General features: G+C 35.9%; 2 protein-coding genes across 3 annotated transcripts in view; one reads left to right on the top strand and one right to left on the bottom strand.

Annotated features, from left to right (window-relative positions):
• Positions 1 to 20,018, top strand: part of PALS2 (protein associated with LIN7 2, MAGUK family member) — a 53,068-nt gene extending 33,050 nt beyond the window's left edge. The window contains exons 8-11 of the mRNA XM_043464230.1: positions 208 to 369; positions 5,831 to 6,033; positions 7,013 to 7,141; positions 13,487 to 20,018. Of these exons, the coding sequence (XP_043320165.1) occupies positions 208 to 369; positions 5,831 to 6,033; positions 7,013 to 7,141; positions 13,487 to 13,663 (671 nt within the window). The 3' untranslated portion in view covers positions 13,664 to 20,018. The remainder of the gene's footprint in view (positions 1 to 207; positions 370 to 5,830; positions 6,034 to 7,012; positions 7,142 to 13,486) is intronic.
• Positions 1 to 22,831, bottom strand: part of VPS41 (VPS41 subunit of HOPS complex) — a 409,984-nt gene that overhangs the window by 162,150 nt on the left and 225,003 nt on the right. The gene's annotated exons all lie outside the window — the stretch shown is intronic.

Here is a 22,831-nt window from a genome sequence, read left to right as displayed (position 1 = left end):
GACACTTTTTTGGCTTTGTTAGATTTTTAAGGCAAAAGGATGGAAGCAGATGTTTAAATCAGAATACAAAATAATTGTACTTTACCAAATTTATTTTTAAAAATCTATGCTAAGTCAGTACAGTTCAAGTGATACTTCATTATCAAGACAGCTAAAACATCACTGAACAGAACTGAATATGATGTTTTCCTATTTCCTTACATTTAGAATTCGATCGTCATGAAATCCAGATATATGAGGAGGTAGCCAAAATGCCTCCCTTCCAGAGAAAGACGTTAGTATTGATAGGAGCTCAAGGTGTAGGACGGAGAAGCTTGAAAAACAGGTTCATAGTGTTAAATCCCACTAGATTTGGAACCACAGTGCCATGTAAGTCTTCTGCATTTCCTTTGCTATTTGATTTGGAAGGAAAGGATATGTGTGTGTCGGTGGGGGGTGGGGATTATTATTATTTTATTCCCAAGGAATTTCTGATTATGCCAATGGAAATGAATGCGCAAATGATACTGAAAATCTCGACAAGTCTACAGCTGTCTTGAAATAGCGCTGTAGCCTCTGTCAGCTTGCTGCCTGGTGGCAGTCACTTCTCCAGACTCCTCAGTCCGGTAATGTTCACTAAATGCGGGTGTTAAGAGTTGTGGCAAAATTAGCATTAGCTTTGTATTTTCTTGTAAGAATGACATATATCTAAAAAGTTGTGTTTTTCACTTATTTTATTGTAAAGGAAAGGGGGAAAGATGCTGGATCCTCTGACATTCCCCGTGTCGCAGTCCCTTTGTAAATTTGTGTGGTCTGGCTTGTAGGTCTCATTCCTGCAAGGTCATAAGCCTGCTTTTTGATAGCACATTAAAAGAGAGTCTTCTTCCAGAGCATGCAAGATTAATTAAGGTCACATATTTATTTATGTATAAAATGCATGATGGGAAGTACAAGCATTAAGTGAACCAAACACTCATTTTATGATCTTTGCATTCTTTCTCCATTCATACATTTACAAGGAAAGTTAAATAGTGTCAGAAGCATGCTTGATGAGAATGGAGTTAGAGCAAGGAGTTAAATGATATATCTGCCTTGTTGTAAGGACCACCATACACGTGTCTTCATGTCTTCATTTTGGAGATATATGAGCCTTTACTTATGGGAACTTACCTCTTCCCTGAATATAAGCCATTTTTGCCTTTGTAACTCCCCTTCCTGTGCTTCCATTGCTGACAAGCCCCCTTTTGATTCACACGGGATTTCTGTAGATATTTTAATTCCTTTAAGCTTTACAAGTCAGGTTTTAGCCTGACATCACTCCATCTCTTTCGGATGAGTTTTGGGGTGTCTCTCCCTTCATCTAGTATGCTTAGACATTCAGTTCTCAGTGAGTAATCCTGTTGCTAACATTCTTAGGGGTGTATTGAGGGAATAACCCTCTCACTGTCCCTGTGTGTTGTTTGTAATTCCTTTAGGGTTTGAGTTGCATTGTGTGCACTGTAAATCAGTAAATCAGACCAATCCTAGTTAAATAGTTTACAAAATAAAAATCTCACTGTGACCAGAGTATTTTAAAGTATTTTGTTTTCTATTTTTATCAAATTAATGCATGTAGCATATTTTAATTAAGTAGTTCTTAAAAATATACAATGAAAAATAACCCAATCTTCTTCTACCTACTTACCAGAAACACTTTTCAATCTTTCTGGTATTTCTTCTGTTAGTCCTCCATATGTTTTAATAATATCTTCATTCTGCTGTTTCTTGCTCTATCTAGTGTAGGCCTTATCTACTCTCTTCCTGAGTGTCCTCCCAATGTAAATATAGCTCTAGTTTCAGTTAATTCAGTTTCACTTTTTTTGTTGTTCAGTTTCACTTTCTTGAACAGCCTTGTGCTCTTCCCCAACCCAGCAATTTCTAGAGTTCTTTTTTTTCTTCCCCTCATTTTACCTTGCCTTCTGTATTCATGCATATAGTTTTGTTTTAAAACAAAGACTGGCTTATTCAGTTAAGTCATGCATTTTTCTTGGAGACCTCGGTCTCACAACCCTCAATCTTCCTGCTTCAGTGAGGACTACACACAATCCTCTCTGGCTATCCCACGTTAGCATAGGGATGTTTCCCTTTATTGTTGTCCTGAGTTGAAGCTATGGTTCCTGGGTCCCGTTCTTTTTCTTTCTTGGTTTATTGCATTGTTTTGCTACAGCACACAACTTGCAACTTGACAAGAAATGTTTTATGGATGTAAATTTTGGATCTTTGTGTTTAAAGTTGTATGTTTTTTTGCCCTGTATTTGACTGACTGAGAATATAAAGTCTAAATTGTAATACTGAAGAGATGTTAGTCTTGAATTCAATTTGGTTAAGAAGTCTGTTGTTCAGTCACCAGGTCGTGTTCGACTCTTCGTGACCCCATGCACTGCAGCACACCAGGCTTCCCTGCCCCTCACCATCTCCCAGAATTTGCCCAAGTTCATGTCCATTGAATGAGTGATGCCATCTAATCATCTCATCCTCCATTGCCCCCTTCTCCTTCTGCTTTCATTCTTTCCCAGCATCAGGGTCTTTTAAGAAGTCTAGGACGTCATTCTAATTTTTGTTCTTTCATGAATGACCTGATTTCTCCCTCAGAGTCTTTCTATTTTGTTGGTTTTCATTATCTTCTTATAATGATGTGCCTTTGTGTACATCTATTTTTATTCATTGTGCTGCTGATTGTGGTTCTTCAGACTAGAAATTCATGTTCTTCTATTCTAGGGAATTATGTTTCTTGGATGATTTCTGTTTTCTGTTTTGACTTTTTCTAGAATTTCTATTAGTTAGATGTTGAATATCCTGAATTTATCTCTTTAGTCTCTTACTTTTCATATTGTCCAGCCTTTTATCTTTTTATTCTACTCTTTAAAAGATTACCTTGAATTCTTTATCTTCTGTCTCATCAATGTTTATTACAACTAGTCATAATTTTCATTTTAGGATTATTTTCTGTTTCCTGTTTGATTTTTTTTTTCCCATAGCACTATCTGTTTCTGGGAACTATCTCTGCTGTATCTCTAAGAATATTAAATAGTGAGTGTAATTCTTTTTTATGTTTCTGTTGTATAGGATGATTAAAATATTCTGGAGATGAATAATGGTAATAGTTGCACAACAGTGTTAATGTACTTAATGCCACTGAACTGTGCACTTAATAATGGTTAAAATGATAAATTTTATGTTATGTATATTTTATTATGATTAAAAAACCCTAAAAATTAATCATATTAGCTTCTAAATATTCTAGTATATAAGTATACCATGCTTGATTTAACCCTCTCTGTTATCATCCATTTACATGGTTTGGGTGGCATTTTTGTTACAAGTAACTAAAATGTGTATATGTAAATCTCAGACATAAAATTAGTAGACCAAAGGATATATATAGAGAGAGATTTATACATAGAGAAGTACACATATATTTATTTCATCTTGCTTTCTTCATGCCAAATTAATTTACAGAAAAATATACTATTTTACCTTTCAACAGATTTATTTTTAGTAAATGTAAATATTCATATCTGAATTTTTATATAGAACGATGTATGTATATCCATACATCAACTCTCACTTTGTTACATGATGTTGGTGTGTCTTACTTTTCTTTAAATCATTCACATTTATATAACATCTAGTTTTTATTAAGCTTCAGAATTAACACACACAAATATTGATGAAGTGTGACAAGTTTGCTTAACTTTTGATACATAGTCTTGTGCTACACATTGTCTGGTGGTCTGGATCATAGGGAAGGAGGTAAATACTGCTGTTAGATTAAGTTGATTTAATTTTCTTTATATATTATATGATCCTGAAATAAAATATTAAAAATTATTAATCTAGGTGGCTAAACTACCTTATTAATTATGTTTTCTCTTTACTATATCTTGGGATAGTTAACAAATGTTACTTTGTTGCTTATTTCCTCACCATATGAAGAGCTGCTAAAGATTAGAATTTTACTAAACAATCCATTAGTTACTTATCATAAAAGTCTAAGGAATCAGCTGTAGTCAAGTCACCCTGGTCTAATTTCTCTGTTCTTAAAATGGAAAAAGACTTAATTATGTGGCAATTTAGATTGTGTGTGTGTGTCCACTAGAGAATGATATTGTCATTAAAATTCACTTGTAAACCAAAAACATATCACCAGTAATGTGAGATTCTCTCCATCTGATGGAAGTAGTGGTAGAGGCAGTGTGTGTGTCTGTACATTTTATTTCAAGCAGCACATTCCCATATGTGGTTTCACTGTAGTGCATCACCAAAAGTCATACTCTTCTAAAATTATCTTCACAGATACTAAGCCAAGTCCTAGCATGTATGTATTTGGGGAAATTAAAATTGCCTTAGCAATTTTATCATACCACTTTTGGTAAAGAATTCCAGAAACATTAGAGAGTATACATTTTTGAATATGAGAAGTCATTATAGCATTTTGAAGCTCTTTAAGTGACTTCATAAATCTCTCTACAGTAATCTGGGATGAGCCAGAAAACAGCAGGGGGAAAAGGGAATCATCTTGTACATAATGATCTCATTTATCAATTAGACCCTTGTTACTGAGCTTGAACTTAAAGTTTTGTTCTTATAAAAGTTTTCTTGGTGTGTTGTTACAAATAGTCCAAATACTGACTGTCACTTTTTCATCTGTTTACTTTCTAACTTTTTAATTGCATATGGTTAATGATTTCCTCAGATATTCTGCTTATGTAAGTACTTGACTAATAGAAGTAGATTTTTTTTTTTTTATATCTGATGTAGCCAAACTCAGATTAAGGTTAAACTTGAATACACACACACACATACACAAGTTACCTTTCTTCCTAGGGAGTTCCAGCAAGTTGGCAGAAAGTACCTAACTGCATCTTTGCAACAATTTGAAAGGTGATAATTATCCATTCCTAGCACAACCAGGTTGCAAAGGAGTTGCATGTTTCTCAAATATCAGATAAAAGGATCTTTGACTTGATCTCCTCTCTGTCATTCTCTCAGAAAGAATATTTCAGGTCAGAGAAAGTAGAATATAGTAACATCCAGGTGGCTAGATCTACCACTGAGGTGCAAAACAAAACAATTAACATTTGGAAATGTCAATAGAAGGAAGCTAGAAGAAAGGTGTGGTACTAGGGTGAGATAAAGGATAGACAACTTGTGGGTAAAACTACACTTCAGAAAATTGATAATACCAACTAAGAATAGAATTTTACTCACTTGTTGGACTTGCAAAGTGTAAAGAAATTAATGTTCCTTAAGAGAAAGGGAGTATTGGTCAGATGGAAAAGATACTCACTTGCAATATACTTCACACTTATTAGCTCTTACCTTAGTTAAGAATTTCAAGTTAGGGCTCTGCTTCTAGGTAAATATATTTTGAGTTTCAAACTGACTTTATAAAGCATATTTTTCGGATGTAAATTGTATATTGGAGACTACCTCTTAAAACATTTCTGTGGATCAGGGTCAACATACTTTTTTATTCAAGGATCATATAGTAAATATTTTAGGTTTTGTAGTCCATTTAGTCTGTACTGCAGCTATTCTGCCTTTGTAAAATGAATAAAAACATAAGTGATAAAATGAATGAGCAAAGCTGTGTGCCACTAAAACTTTATTTACAAAAGTTTTATTATTTACAATAAGAAGCAAGCGGGTTTTGTAAATAAACTTTATTTACAAAAATGAGTTGGTCATAGGCCATGGTTTGTCAACCCCTGCACTGAATGTAAAAGTCTTAAGCTACCCTGTGCATTTTGGTTTATATTTTAATACATTGCATTGTCTCTGTACAAATTCTCAATGCTGTGTTATTTAGTTACTTCACGGAAACCAAGAGAAGATGAAAAAGATGGCCAAGCATATAAATTTGTGTCACGATCTGAGATGGAAGCTGATATTAAAGCTGGAAAGTATTTGGAACATGGGGAATATGAAGGAAATCTCTACGGAACCAAGATCGACTCTATTCTTGAAGTTGTCCAAACTGGAAGAACTTGCATTTTGGATGTCAACCCACAAGTAAGCTGCATGAATTCCAAAGCTGTTTTTTAAGTGTTAGTTCCTATGGCGTTTTTGTCTTCAGATTATGAGGATGTCTCTTTTCCTCTATTACCTGTGGCAATAGAGAACCTTATTATGCATCTACAGCTAGTTTATTAAATCTCTAATCCATTAGCCAACAGAGACTTGGATGGCAGTAGATGCTGAAGTCACACCCCTTCCCACCCAGCACACACACACACCCACACATTCACACACATATCCCATTCATTTCATTCTCATTCTGTGTCTCCCTACTGACCCCTCCCCACCACTCTACACTCAACCCAATTTCCCTTCCCTGCTCAGAGATTTATATTATTAATAGTTTTGTGCATATCATTTTGTCATTTTAAGTATGCTTTAAATTAAAAAAAAAAAAATATATATATATAGAAAATGTAATGGGTTTTCTACTTTTGTTGTTGTTTCTTATATACATAAATGGAAAAATTCTATGTAGATTCTTTAGCCTTTTTTCACTAAGCAGTATTTCTTGAAGATCTTTTCATATTAGGTACTTTTTTTGTTTTTTTTTCTTTTGTAATTGCTGCATGATATTTCATAGTACCGATATATGTTTATATAACCACTGTGCAGTTAATGGACACTGAAATTATTTCTGCTTTTTCAATATTAACAGAATTCTACAATTAACATAGAAAGCATTTATATCATTCTTAATGATTTGGGATCATTAAGTTTAATACTTTTCTTTTTGTTCAGGGGTACCAAAGAGTAGTGAGACTGAAATCAGAACAAAATTAATGGATCACTATTTTAGGAAAGCACTATATGGAATCAGAAGGATAGAAGGGAGGTGGGGGGATGGGGAGCAGGTGTCCTTTATCTTTAGGAAGAGGGTTGGTGGACTTTGATTATTTGGTATAAACTAAAGGGTAACATAATTCAAATTCTAATCCTGTATAAATTGGTTTGCAACTGTTCTTCTACACAGGCCCTAAAAGTGCTGAGGACGTCCGAGTTCATGCCCTATGTTGTGTTTATTGCTGCTCCGGAGCTAGATACCCTACGTGCCATGCACAAGGCTGTAGTGGATGCTGGTATCACTACCAAACTTTTGACGGTGAGCAGTTTTTTTCAGGCTAGCAGTATTATTTTCCTCCTAAAGTTTTTCCTTTTTCTTTTGGGCATGTTTAATTCTATCTATTCATATTTATGAAATAAACACATTACATAAGGTATAAGAGAATAAAAATATGTTCCCTGGATGTAGTTAGGATTCAGAACAGTATTGCTTTTACTTAAAAATCATCATCCGCTCCATTTTAAAACAGAAGTTTACTCTGTGTGAAAAGGAAATGGAACAGTGTTAAAATGTACGTATTAATCTAATTCCCTCTTTTTACTAATGTGGAAACAGGGCCATTAACAAGCATGTTCATAAGGTTTACTATGGGTAGAGTTAGATGTACTGACTTTTAATTGTTACAGGTTTTCACTTCTCCCTCTCTTTTTCTCGTGTTGTGAAAAATTTTAAATATGTAGAAAAGAGGGAAGAAATGAACTCCCATGTGCCCACCACTTAGCTTCAATAACACATGGCCATTTTTGTTACAAATAGACCTCTCTTCACTTCCTCCCTTACCTTGAATTATTTTGGAGCACATCTTTGATATCATATCAACCATAAATACTTTAGTATTTATCTCTAAAGATAGACGTTTTGGATGTAACCATGAAACCATTAACACGTAAACATTAGGAAGAGCAGCTTCCTAATATCATCAATATATAGTCTTTATTTGAATTTCCTCAGTATTTATAATTTTTTTTAGTTAGTTTGTTCAAATCAGGATCCAAACGAGATTAACGCATTGCATTTACCTAATGTCTTCTAAATCATTTCCCCCCCACCCCAGTGTAATTGAGGTATAATTGATATACAATAAACTATACATGTTGAAAGTATACACCTTGATAAGTTTGGGCTTCTGTATGCACCTGTGAGGCCATCACAGTCAAGAAGCAGGCATGTCCCTCACCTCCATAAGTTTCCTTGTGCCCCTCCACAGTCCCTCCCTCCTGCTTCTACCTCTTCCACAATTTAGCTGATTAGCCTTGAAATCAGGTAGTTGTAGTTTTCTTTGTTCTTTTCCAGGTTGCTCCATGTCTCTAATAAGCTTTATGAATATCTGAAATATAGTTATAATGTTTTCATGTCTTCAAATTCTAGCATTTGCATCAGTTCTGGATTATTTAATGACCTTGCTCCTCATTGTGAGTCTTATTTTCTTGCACCTTTGCTTTGCTGTCTTGGTAATTTATTGGATACCCGATATTGTGAGTTTTGTCCTGGGAAATGCAGCTATTTGGAAATTGTTTGTTCGTTTCAGGTCTTGCTTTAAAACCAGAGCCGTTCCCATTCTAGGGGCAATTACTCTTGAGTGCTGAGGCAAAACCCACTTGAGTGCTCTCTCAGATGACCTGTGCCTCATGAGGTTTTCTGTTCTGCCTGTGGGCATGGATATTGTCTCTGGCTCAGAATGAATAGCTCTCAGCCTTCCTGGTGATTCTTTGGTGACCCTGGGTAGTTGTCATCTGCATGGACTGGTATCCAGATAAATGCTGGAGGGGGGTCTTTTGCAAGTCTCCAGAGTTCTCCCCGTGTTGCTATTCCATCCTGTATGTATTCTGTCCTGCAAGCTCCTGCCACCTTGTTCTCCCTGGACTGTCAGCTCTGCTGACAACTTAAGAGTGCAGTAGCCTCCTCCCGGGCTCCGCCGCCCTGTGTTGCAGACTGGAAGCTATTTCAAGCTGGTGTGTAACCTGGGATAATCATAGGGCTCACCGTTTCCTGTCTCTGGAATCCCTGTGTTCCATTGCTAACATGCGAAAGATGCCCAGTGTCTTTTGTTATTCCATACTTGCGGTCTTAGTTGTGAGGCAGGAGGATTCTTCTGATATCTTTTGTCTTCTTTTTTTTTTTTTTTTAAGAACTGTGATGTGAAGTGGTAGTATTCCAAGTTTGTCATTCGTTCTACATTTATAAACTAGAATTCTTCTAAGTAATGACTTTTCTTCATCAACTAGTTGATTACTCTGAAGTAGAGTATTTACAGAAAAGTAGAAAATGTACTTGATACTTCAGTTTTTGGAATAATGGGTTTGTCCCATAACAGGCTCCACAGGTGACCAAATAAGGTTTGTGTTTTTTTAGTTTTTAAATCCACAAGCACATGGATTTAAACTTGATATATTTTACTCTATTGCAGTTATTATTCTTACTGATGTTCAAATTGCCCCATCTTTGACCAACAGGGGCTTATTTAAGTTAGCCCTTGAGATCTATTTCATGAGCCTAATGGTCTCATATAGCTTCCCTGCTGGAAGACAGATGTTCCAGGCTCATCTTGTACATTTTCTGTTCCAAGCCAGGAGTCAGCTATTTGTCCAAAAAGCTCTGGTTCCTTTTAGAGTAAATGGTATTTTATTTTAGGACTATAATATTAAAGATGCACATTGTCCCAAGAGTGATCATTGTTTCTAGCTTTATGCACCTTTTAGGTAGACAGAGCTCATTTGGATATATGCTTTTCTGTTTGTATGTATGAAGGAAACAGTATCATGAATTTATACTGACACTTCCCAATCAAATTCAGGCTTACAGGGTTTTACGTAACCTCTTTTATATGGTAACTCCATTCTCCTGTGCAGAGTATCCCAGTTCTCAGAAATACTGGGAATGTTAAGAGTAGCACATAATTGCTCATTTGCTTTATCTCAACAGTACACAACAGTCTGAATATAAGTGTGCAAATGCTACCAGATATGATTCCTGTGAACTGTCTCCTTTATCTTTAGGGTTTTTCCCACTAAGTATTTCAGTCAAATCAAATCAGTGTATTTTAAAGTCACTTGAAATACTCCCTATGTCTGTGCTTAAGTCAGTTATTACTCTTTGATGTGTAAATTGTCTCATCTTCAGTTAGGAGGAGCCTATTCCTCTTATTTTCTGAGTCTTTCTAATACAACCCCAAAAACCTTCAATGATTCTTTGCTTCCTGGTACAACAAGCTGCTCCAGGTTATCCTTACACACTTCTTGGCCCAGATCTGGAACCAGCCTTCCAAAAGCCCTGGTTCCTTTTAGTGGGAAATAGTATTTAGACCTCCTATGGATGCTAGAGGTGTGCATTCAACTTAGCTGGTCATTGTTTCAGGGTCTTCTCAGTGACCAGGTAAAGGAAACATATTTCCCCCTTTTGGAAAATAGACATCATTAGTTCAATTTGATAGTTCCAACTCAGATTTTACATTTTTACTTAACTTCTTTGACTTTTTTTAATCATCTTTTTTCCTCCTATGCTGAAAGTCTTCATTCCTAATAGCATTAACATAATTTCAGACTTTACATATATAAAATAAGCACATACTATATATGTAATTCCTGAGTAATTGTAAGGTACAGTTCCGGCGAGGCAGAAAAGGACAGACGACCTCAACAGAAGTAGGTTACCTTTATTCAGGCAAGGAGGGGCGACAGTTGGCCTAACGACCAGGCTGAGCGCCGAAAGGGATCAGGGAGGCTTCATACTTATAGGGAGGTTTGTGGAAGTGATAAGGGAAACGTCAGTCAGGCGGGATATTTTGAGTATTCTTTTGTTGAGATGACATTTGTAGTTGGGCAGGGGGTGATAAGTCTTCTGGGCAGGTGTAGGGGGTGGTAGGTTTCCGGACAGCGGGTGGTGATAAGTCCCAGATAGATGCAACCGGCCTGGAGCATCAGGGTGGAACTAAAGTTATACTTTGTTTTCTCCGAAGTTAGATGATTCAGCAAGGGACCTTTGAGACTGTTGTTCTCTTTTCTAGGCCCAAAAGACTCCTTCAGTACAGTGTGATTATTGAGAAGTTTTAAGTTTCAGACTTAAAACTTTTAAAAAAATTGTACTTATGATATATCCTTTGAATATTATTTTAAAGTCACTAAAATTGTGTTTAAGCCATCAACTTGAAGCACATATCTGTTTTGCTTTTAAGTTTTAGGTATTACTATTTTTTATTTGAATTTAATTTTGTCATATAATTCTATGCATTTTCATAGTTGCAGAATAAATCTTTAAATCAAACACAATTTAGCTTTTCCTGTCCTCTCTACTCCAATCTCCCACCTACATAGGTGGTTATTTTCACAATTTTTAATATAAATAGTGTGTGTGTATCCTTCTGCCCCCATTTCTTACATTAAAGGTAGCTTATTACATACAGTAGTCTGCCTGTCTTTTTCACTTACTAATATATTCTGGAGATCATTCTGTAGCCATACAGAGAGAGAGGTTTTTATTCTTCCATCTATATGGTATACTAGATAATTGTTACAGGATTATTATTGTCAAATAGAATTGATTTGTGTTTTAACAGGACAGATTGCTAATGACTATACTAGGTAAGATTTGTTTATAAGTTGGCCTGTTTACACATCTACAACAAAAGGCTCCTCTGGTCATGGTATTCTCCAGGCAAGAATACTGGAGTGGGTTGCCATTCCTTTCTCCAGGGGAATCTTCCCAACCCAGGTGTCAAACTCCTGCATTGCAGACAGATTCTTTACCATATGAGCCACCAGGGAAACCCAAAGATACTTTAGTTGTTTCAAACTGATTTAGAGATCTCAGTGAAAATATTAACTAAAATATAAGTACTAATATCCCTCAGGCTTACTTGAGAACCCACTTCACTATTTTACTTTCCTGTAGGTGTTTTCACCAAATCCATTAACTTATATACCATTATTAGGCTGATGTTCCTAGTTTATGTATAGATAACCCAGACCTGAGCTCCAATTTACACTAGCATTCACTTACTTAACATTACAGCTGCACCTGGATGTCTCATAGACACCTTAAACTTAGCATGTACAAAGTAGAATGTTTTATTTACCCCCCACCCAAAATCATATTTTCCCCACTCCCACCCACCCAACTCTGCATCTTCTGCAACTATTCATTTATTCAAGCTAGAAACTTGAACTATTTTTGATTCATTCATATTCCTCACATTCCATATTCAGCCCATCAGCTAAACCTGATAATTTTATCACCAAAATATCTGTCTATTCTGCTGTCATTTCCGTTTTCTCTGCCTCCATCATAATCCAGAGATGTCTTTCCATCACATCTAGGTTTTCCAAGACCTAGCCTGTGCTATCTCAACTTATTATCCCATCCTCCCTTGTCCTCCATCCATCTTGTGGTCTTTTAGTATCTTTCAGTATCCTTTTCCCCCTTGGATTTTACATTGCTGTTTCCTGTGCCTGGAATGCTCTTTGCTCCACTATAGTTCTCAATTTAAATGTCATTTAGGTAGGTTAAATGTCATTTATTCATATGTAGAGTCACTATGTCTCTCTAAGGTAGGTCTCTTAAAATTCTTTGTTCCTGGTTGGTTTCTTTCACAGTACTTACTACAACTTGCAAGTTTTTGTTTATTTGCCCTCTTATTTGTCTCCTCCACTAAATGGTAGGAACCCATTCTGTCTTATTCACTGTTATATCCACAGATTATGAAACAGACATTTTAATAGGAACTTAATATTTGGAGAACCTGTAGAAGTATTGTGAAATTTCAAAACACAATGAAAAGCTTTACTTGCTCATGACAAAACCCATTCTTTACTTATTCTCCCTAAATATTCCAGAATGACTAAAGTATTTTATGAAACATAAACAATAATGAAATATATAACAAATTAAAGTGTGTGTGTGTGTGTTGTTGTTGGGGGTGGGGAGCATGTAGTCTTCAAACTATTCTTCTAAGATTCTCTTTCTTAGAAAAAGGCAGTAAATTTGGCTTGAAGCTTAACAGCCACTGAAATTTGGGTTCCATGACTTACAGACTCCATAAGGTAAAAACATTTTGAGAAGGATGATGCAGTCGGGCTGTGCTGTGCTAAGCTGCTTTAGTCATGTCCTGCTCTTTGCGTCCCTATGGCCCATAGCCCACCAGGCTTCTCTCTCCATGGGATTCTCCAAGCATGAATACTGGGGTGGGTTGTCATGCCCTCCTCCAGGAGATCTTCCCAACACAGGGATCAAACCTGCGTCTCTTGCATCTCCTACACTGGCAGGCAGGTTCTTTACCACTAGCGCTACCTGGAGGCTAAAGACCTACGATAATTCCTTATTACTTTGGATTTCACCCTAAGATTATTGTCAAAAGTCTTTTAATTAGGAATCTTATCTTAGTATCAGTGAAACAGAAGACACAGAATACTCATAAACGCAAACATGAATGCAGCTGGAATGACTGGATATGAACAGATGGTAATATATTTTTTAACACTCTATGTAGATTAGATTTTGAGGATTGATATCACACTCAAAACAAATATCCATCCTAGTTACTTCTTATTTCACTTTGATTGTGAGCAAGTATACATTGTATAAACTTTTCCTGTTGAAACTCTTTGACAGGACTCTGACTTGAAGAAAACAGTGGATGAAAGTGCACGGATTCAAAGAGCCTACAACCACTATTTTGATCTCATCATCGTCAATGACAATCTAGACAAAGCCTTTGAGAAACTGCAGACTGCCATAGAGAAACTAAGAATGGAGCCACAGTGGGTCCCAATCAGCTGGGTTTACTGATGATTCAGTAAGGCTCACGATTCAAATAAAACTTCCAAAAAGTGACTGCAACTCACAAACCTTCTACTGAGAAAATACATGCACAGATAGAAGATATCTGCCAAGTCCAGGCATTTTTATTGTGTAGATTGAAATACCAGTACACTATTCTGAATTTTTATATAAAATGTGGTTGAGAAGGTGTACTAATATATGATTTATCTTAATTTTTCTAACTTTTTATGGATAATCTTTCTATTCATATCACATAAAGAAATGCGTTGAAGCATTTTGTATATGTTTTGATTTAGTACCCTTGCCTTTTTCATCCAAGGAATTTTCAAATCATTCACTCTAACATTGGTCTACATTTTCACTGTGATAATGAATACTTGAAATAGTTTTGTAAAGCTGCCATTTAGTTCAGTATTTAGTGAAGGGTCAGCTACTCTTATTAGGAAAAAATAATGGTTTATTGGCCTTCTTTCCTAATATATTCAATTTCTTACAGAAGCAGAATTTTCATGTCAGTGCTACAGCTAGCCTACTACCATCCAAATCTGACATCGGAAGTCTGCTCAGTGCAACATAAGCTTCGTTATTTCAGAGTTGTATGGCTATCCGTTCTAATTTATGCAGCTATACTAGTTTTTTCCCTTCATGCTCTCTCTTGTGAAAAAATGACGAGCAATACCTTGCACTCTCATTTGTTGCAGTGATGGGCTGATGCTTCGTTAACATGTACACAGCAAGCAAGGCCATGCCGGCCAAGAGAGTGCCTTATCCTGCAAACCTTACAGCAGAATGACTCTGAAAGCTGATCTGTTGTAAAAACTGATGAAAGTGTACCTATTGCTTTATACAGTTTTCTATTAGGATATGATCAGCAAATGTATCATGCCTCTGAAAATTTCTGTGATGCTGAAAAATGCCTCTTAAGTTTGCAGTTGGGGGTTTATGTGAACAATCAGTTTGCTTTCTGAAGTGTGATGTGATCATTAGGGTATTTTTTCAGTTTGTTGTGTTGTGAACCAAATCCACTGAACAATTTATGAAATCTGTAAAAAATCGTCAAATGTTTTATCTCAGTAGACTATATATATTATATAATATGTACAGTGTATGTATTATATAATATGTATTAAATAATGTTTTATATATTTTTTTACATTTGTTAGGAAATGTACTTTTTGTTTAGGAAGTAAACTTTTTGATTAGGAAAACACTTTTCCTTCTTTAGATACGTTAACATATGCAAATTTCCAAAATTCATCTCAGTTAATATCTTCCTTTAGGATTCTTTGATGGTATAAATTCTTCTAAAGTATATTCAGAGATGCAGATTATTGTTAAACTAAGTTAGCCATATTTTATACTGCTGCTAGCTTTTCACATAAACAGTATTCACACTTAACGGGTTAGGTGCTTAAACTTTGGTGATCATCTTTGTCTGCTGGTAGGCACAGACCCCTGGCTGCTGAAATTTGTTTTCACCTCAGCGAAGCTGTCACATGGAATGCTAGCCCGAAGGACTCGGAGGGAAGAGAAAATACATGGTGATAAGCAACAGGCACACTGTTCTTCTTCACAATGAAACCAAACACCCAAGTAGCTGTATGGAGGTTCCTTGTCCCAGAATAGGAAATTGGTAGCAAAATGGATCATACCTTTTAGTAACTTTGGTAACTTTTAAACCACATACATTTACATCAAAGTCTTGGCTTCTCAAAGATGAATCAAAGCACAGTGTCGAGATGATGTCCCATGACTTAGCATCTTAACATGCTATAAATTTTAAGAGAAATTTTATTTTCACACTCTCAGGAAGTATGGTGTCTTCTGTAGTGTGCCTTCATGCTGCTACCTGCAGCCTCTTGGGGATCACTGGGGCTGCTGCCTGCAGCCTCTTCTTGGGGATCACTGGGGCTGCTGCCTGCAGCCTCTTGGGGATCACTGGGGCCGCTACCTGCAGCCTCTAGGGGATCACTGGAGCTGCTGCCTGCAGCCTCTTGGGGATCACTGGAGCAGCTGCTTGCAGCCTCTTGGGGATCACTGGAGCAGCTCAAGAAGTCTACCCACAGGATATTTTACCCATCGACACAACAGAGATGGTTTTTACATCAGACATATTTTAGGCCTTATCACATGGTATAAAGTGCACATTATTTAGAAAACAGTCTACACTTAAAAGAGTTATTTCTATTATAAATGGTATTCATGACTAACTAGTTTATACACATGAGATTCCTCCTAATATAAAATGGAACAGTGCAGTTGATTTAATTTCCATCTAGATGCCAGAGCTGAAAAGAATCAGTTTATAGCAAAGTTCATCTATCCCAATAAAGAGTCATTGAACTTCAAACTGAAGTCCCATCTGGTTCTGTAGAAACCAGCAGAGCTCTGCTGGGGCAAGAAGTCCCAGAGGTCCCAGAATTCTCCTATAGCAATGAGAGTATAGTTGTGATCAAGGGAATGTGAACTTCTGTAGGGAAGGTCTAAGATAACTAGTTTTACTGAAGAAAAAATAAGGTGATGTTGAACAGTTGGTAATCGTTAAAAATATACGTGCATATGCTTTTGGGAAACAGTGTGCCAACATACTTATGCACCTGAGGATTCCTTGTGGACAGGTGAGTATCCACATTCAGCATTCAGGGCATGATTATTTATATACAGCTAAATATTATATATATTTTTAAATATACAAATATCCCATATCCATAGAGTTGATGTCCCTGGATAAGTCATTTAACTGTAACTAGTGTAATATATGTGATGCACTCAAGTAGAATTTTTCCTTTTATTATAACCAAGCCTTGATTATGCAGTTTCCATTTCTGTTTGATATTTGGATAGTGTCAAATAAAATACTATCCAATACATCAGGACTTTGTTTACTTTTACCATACAACTGCTGAACATAGTTTTCTAAGGTAGAAATCATATCATAAACCCAGTACAGCAATAGTAGCCTGATCCCTAGATTCTAGAATCTAGTAAATTTAATATAATAGCTTATAAGGACAAGTTTTCTTTAAAAGAGCAAATTGGATATTAACACAAATTTAGAAAAAGAATGCAAATTAGCAATAAAATATGTTAGTGTAGCATTATAGACTATGGCCAGGTACTAGCTGCTTTGACCGTAATATCCCAGTGACCATAGAAGATGATCTTTGTTTTAAAGAGTCATTTAAATTTGTACTTATTTTTATGGATAACAACAAGTGTCACAATCCAGTGATTGGCGTTGATTTTTCAGATGGATAGCCATGGAGTTAGGTAAAATTATTTTAAACTGGTAAATATTAAACATAAAGTTTTGAAAATTGGTCTACTTAACACTGTACTTTTATGACTTCTGAAACAACACCCCATTTTCCAGAAACCACAGGCTAGGGAGCCAATAATTTTATAGTGATGAGTCTTTATACTACATATGGAAAAAGCAATCCTGAACTTTTCTGTATATAGCTAGCAGGTCATTTTTTAAATGTTTGAGTCATCATATATATAATATATATATATATATATACAGCTATGTGTATAATATGTAAAATTCTCCCAAGATATATGGATAATAATAATACTAAAATTTAGTTCACTATGTAATTATAACTAACGCTCTTACATTTTTAATTATTTCCAAATTCTTAGACATTATGAAACTTTTCACATAGTTTTCAGAGGCTCTGGTTTTACTTTGAGGCAGATGCTAATCCCCTTTCTGAAAAATATATTTGGAATTAAGCTCAGAAAGGTATTCTAACTTAATTTCCTTAGGGAAAAGGACAGAGTCGTGGATGGAAACCTCTTGGGAAATACTTATTTAACCCTTCAAATGAATTTGAGATATGGTTCAGGCTTAGCGATTATAGTACCTGCCCTTCTCTTGGATTTGTTGTGAGAATTCATGTAATAATATCTGTAATGGATTTGGAGTTCTTGGGAGAAATTCAGTATTTTAAATAATAGGATTATTGTATATAGTACAAGTTAATATTCACAAACTTTTAAGAATACAATTGAGTAATTCATCATCTCAGTTTTTACATATACATTATATGTCTGAAGAAGATAACAATTCTATAATTTTCTTAAGGTAAGATTATTTTTAACTGCATTTTTGCTAGCTTGAAGTTTTATTTTTAATATTTTCCATAATTTATCATATTATTTTGTTTCTGGAATGACTTAGTACACAGAATCAAAAATGAGTCCTTAAACACTAGAAAGTGAAGGAATGATGCTATCTCATTTCTAAAGTAAGACTTTAAAAGCGTGATTTGCACTACTTCTGCAGTACCACTGCACTGCATTCTTTAAAATAGTCTCTCTTTTGATAAAAATAGAGCTGGTGCACTTCTACTGGCTGAGATCCTAATTATGACTCCTGACCATATGACCATTGATAAACTTTACATCTCCCTTTTAATAATACACTTGTTAAATAAGGCTAACTTAATATTTGTCTTCACCTTAAATTACAAGAAGTAATTTATAACTCTGATGAGGTAAATGGTAAATTGGAAAATCCTTATTAAGCTACTTTATCTGTTTATTATATATATTCATTTGCCCTGAGTTTGCTTATTTTTTAGTTCTTTTAAAGTGTACCTCTCTTGGAGGTAACGTAGTGATAGGTGCACACTATTTAGAGATTCTGCCTTCAGTTTTAAAACAGCTCTGAGGATGTTTGTCCAGCCTGAAAGAGGTTGTGTTCCGGTCGGTCTCTTAGTGGCCTTGGTCAGGAGGTTTTGAGTTCAGAATCCTTTTCTAAGGCCAGACCTTTAGGAAATCCTCCACCTCACCAACCAGACCACTCACAAGTCAAACAAAATTTAAGTAAGCAATCCAGTACTCTATTACATTTGAAGACACTCTGATCTTTGCCCCTTAAAGCTGCTTACCTTATTCTTCTGCCTGAAATTTATCACCGCAGCCCTATTGTTTAACCCGTAGTATTAAGTTTAAAAGGCATTTGTTTCTTTAAAAGGGGAAACATATTCAATTACCTCCAGTTGGGGGACCTCGAATCCAACTGGACTGCATTTTTTTTTTTTAGTTTTGTTCTCTACCCGCTTCAGGGCCACTGGCTGATACTGCAGTGCTATGAGAAATCTGACTTGCCTCCATACACCAAAGCTGGCCAGAAGCAACAATTCTTTTTTTTCCCCTACCAGCTTTAATTGTTTTCTAATCTACAGCACAAATTGAATGAACACATCTACAGATGATGTAAATGCCACTTATAACTTGGCAGATTAAATGACTTAATGCTTGTAAATCTGTCTTGAGTCCCAGTGAACAAGTACTAACACAGAGCAAAAGCCAAAAGGTCTTATTTTAGAAGTCAGGGATAAATATCTTTATTGCACTTCAGTCACAGCAAGCCAGGGGTAGAAACATACAAATATGACAGACCATGCCTGAAACTTAACCTTCATATCAGTCAAGGAGGCCTGGGAGCTTGGAGGAAGAGAGAAACTCTGCTATATATATTATTACCAACACTAAACCGTAAGTCATTACCAATTAAAATATGTGGTTCTCGTCTTATTCTTAAATAGAGGCAGGCAGTGATGTGAGTAACCTTACTTTGCAGACTTTGCAGAACATACATTGTTCTGATAAACATGGTCTAACTGAGAAATGCCTTAGTCTTTTTAGTGGAACTTGATTGGAGGAATAGCTGATCTCCATCTGTAACTGAAATACAAGGTAAATACTTCTTTTGGCTTTGTGTTCTCTTTAAAAAAGAACTGCTGACTCCTGTTTCTTCAGTAACGTTGATTTTTAAGAAAATGTTATCTTGGATTTTGCTAGAAGAATGAACACTAGGGTTCAGCACCTAGTATAATTTCCACATGTTATGTTAGCTCTATTAAGAGCCCATGATGAAAAGTTGATGTGAAGACTTTGGGTGTTTCCCCCTCCCCCATTTCATTTTGGTATATTTTTATTTTGAACACATATGCATGCTCTTTTTAACCTCTGGTCTGTGAAATGATGGTAGAAGAGTTTTTTTTTTTTTTTTTAATGGAGGGCAAAATACTTGTTAACAACCAAAAAATTAAAGCTGAACAAGCTGCTAAAGGTGAAAAAGTTTAAAAACAAAATTAATTGCTACTGCTTTCCAAGTAATTGTATTACTAGTACCTGTACAAAAGAAACATTATTGCTGTCCTTGTATAAATAAAATTTACCTGCAGTACAATTAAGTATTGACTTCTCAGCCACTGTCCCTGTAAATTTTTCTTTTCACATATTAATGTTGTCCAAAATGAAATTTACTGAAATGTTCAATCTGTGAGACTGCATACTCCTGGTAAAATATTTTTGTACATATAAAGAAATAAATACTTAATATTGGAAAAATGTAATGTTTCATTTATAGGTAGAAATAAGGCTTGAAGATAATAAAATATAGAAGGCATCAGGTTAGTTTTGGCAATTTCTTTGAACTGCTAATCATCTTTGTTAAAAGCTTCTAATGTCATATTTTTCCCACCAAAATTTATAAATTTTTCACCTGCCTCCCTTTTGTTTTTTAACAAGGAAGCCCTAATTATTGTTTCATCTATCCCAGCCCAAAGATTCCATAGCTTTCAAAGACGACTTAAAGAATTCCAGAGACAGGGAAGATTAAAATACAGGATCAAGAGAAGACCTCTACGCTTAGATGGCATAAATACTAGGACCATTTCCCAGTTAGCCAAGAAAAGAAAAACCCTGGTGGGAAAGACAACGCCTTCTGTGGCACACAGCTCCGCCCTGAGGTCTGCAATGAGAAGAGGAGGAGGACCCACTGGACCGACCAAGAGATGGAGGCGTGAATGTGGGTGAGTGCAGGAAACCTGTTTCCAGAAAAGGTACTTTGGCAACTCTTTCCCAAGTTATTTTCTAAGATTCCATACCCCACAATGCAGAAATTGCTAGTCTAGTGTATTTCTGATGTCTCCAGAAGAATTAAGTTTTTTGTTGAAATATAGTTGCTTTATAATACTATGTTAGTTTCAAGTGTACAACATAGTGATTCTGTATTTTTACAGATTATAGTCCATTATAGGTTATTATAAGATAGTGGGTATAATTCCCTATGCCATACAGTGAATCCTTGTTTCTTATCTACTTTATAAACAGTAGTTTGTATTTGTTAATTTCATATCCCTAATTTGTCCCTCTCCCTTTTAGTAACCTCAAGTTTGTTTTCTGCGTCTGTGAGCCTGTTTCTGCTTTGTGTATATATTCATTGGTATTTATTTTTTAGATTCCACATATAAGTGATATTGTATTTGTCTGACTTGCTTCACTAGGCATAATTCTTTATAGGTTCATCCACATTGTTGCAAGTGCCAGTATTTCATTCTTTTCTTATAGCTAAGTAATATTCCATTTTGTATATACCACATCTTCTTAATCCTGTCATCTGTTGATGGGACTTGAGTTGCTTCCATGTCTTAGCTATTGTAAATAATGCTTCTGTGAATATTGGGGTGTGTGTACCTTTTCAAATTAATGGTTTCATTTTTTTCCAAATAGTGAGATTGCTGCGTCACGTCAGTTCTATTTTTAGTTTTTGAGAAAACCTCCATACTGTTTTCCATAGTGTTTATACCAATTTATATTCCTGCCAACAACGTAGGAAGAAAGGTTCCCTTTAGTCCACATCCTCTCTGACATTTGTTATTTGTAGAGTTTTTGATAATAGCCATTCAGACCCTTTTGAGGTGATGCTTCATTGTGGGTTTGGTTTGCATTTCTAATAATTAGCAATGTTGAGCATCTTATCTTTTCATGTGCCTGTTTGCCATCTGTATGTCTTATTTAGGAAAATATCTATTCAAGTCTTCTGTCCATTTTTTGTGGGATTTTTTCAATAATTGAGTCATATGAGCTGTGTGTATAGTTTGAATACTAACCACTTGTCAGGAGCATCATTTGCAAATATTTTCTCCCATTCCATTGGCTGCCTTTTTGTTTCATTGATGATTTCCTTTGTTGTACAAAAGGTTTAAAGTTTAATTGGGTCCCATTTGCATGTGTTTGCTTTATTTCTTTGGCCTTGGGGTACTGATCCAAGAAAACATTGTGTTTTATTTCAGAGTATTTCACTTATGTTCCCCCAAAATTAGGTTTTACGTAAAGTCATCATTCCCTTAATAAACACAGTTGGGTGTCCATATAAGTGGACTGGTGCAGTTCAAACCCATGTTGTTCAAGGGTCCAACTGTGACTCACTCTTCCATCTTATACTACCTGTTGGTTTTCTATCACTGCAATAACAAATTACTACAGACTTAGCAGCTTACAACGCAAATTTATCATCTCAGTTCTGTAGGTCCAAAACTCAACACAAGTCTCATGAACAAGTCTCATGAGGCTAAAGCGAAGTTGTCTCCCAGGCCCTGCCCTGGCTCTTACCTGCAGGTCCAGAGGAGAATGTGCATCCAGGCTCTTGCAGATTGGTGGTGGTCTCCAGGTCCATGCAGCTGTAGGATCGAAGTCCGCACTTCCTTGCTGGCTGGCTGAACAACTACTCTCTTGTCCTTGAACCGGCCTCCTCTATCTTGAGAGCCAGCAGCAGCACTGAATTCTTCTCATGCCTCATTTTTCCTGCATTTTCTTTGACCAACTCCATCTCTCACTAACTCTTCTGGTTCTGTAAGGGTCCACCCAGATAATCCAGGGTCATCTGTCCATTTCAAGGTGCAGTACCTTAAAAACACCCTTTTTGCCAGGTTCTAGGGATTTATTAGGTCATGAACACCTTTTATGGGCCATTTTTGGGCCACACCACACCACACTAATTGTGTCAGCATTTCTTCCTATTCCCATTTATGAAACAGAAGTAGTTGTGGAAATAGAGTTAAGGTGGCTGTTCTGTTCTAGGAAATACTACTATATTTATTATCTGTTTTCTAGGTGTTCTGGGATACTAAGACTTGATTCCAAATCTAATTACTAAAAGAAGGATGGTTCTGAATCTCAAGCAGTAAATAAAGGTATATTTAAAGTTAATGATGATGTTTAATGGTGAGGATACCAGTTAGTTAGAAGAACCTATCTCACCCTCCCTGGAGCCCAGCACTACCTCATCCACCACATCCCAGTGGGAATCTGCTGTAGCAGCATATGCCTACATCTTTTTAAATTGCTAATGTTTACAACACAGTCCAACAGGAT

This window comes from Cervus canadensis, chromosome 3 (genome assembly GCF_019320065.1).
Source record: "Cervus canadensis isolate Bull #8, Minnesota chromosome 3, ASM1932006v1, whole genome shotgun sequence".
NCBI lineage: Eukaryota > Metazoa > Chordata > Mammalia > Artiodactyla > Cervidae > Cervus > Cervus canadensis.
The sequence above is the reverse complement of the archived record's forward strand: the minus strand, read 5'-3'. Positions and strand labels throughout refer to the sequence as shown.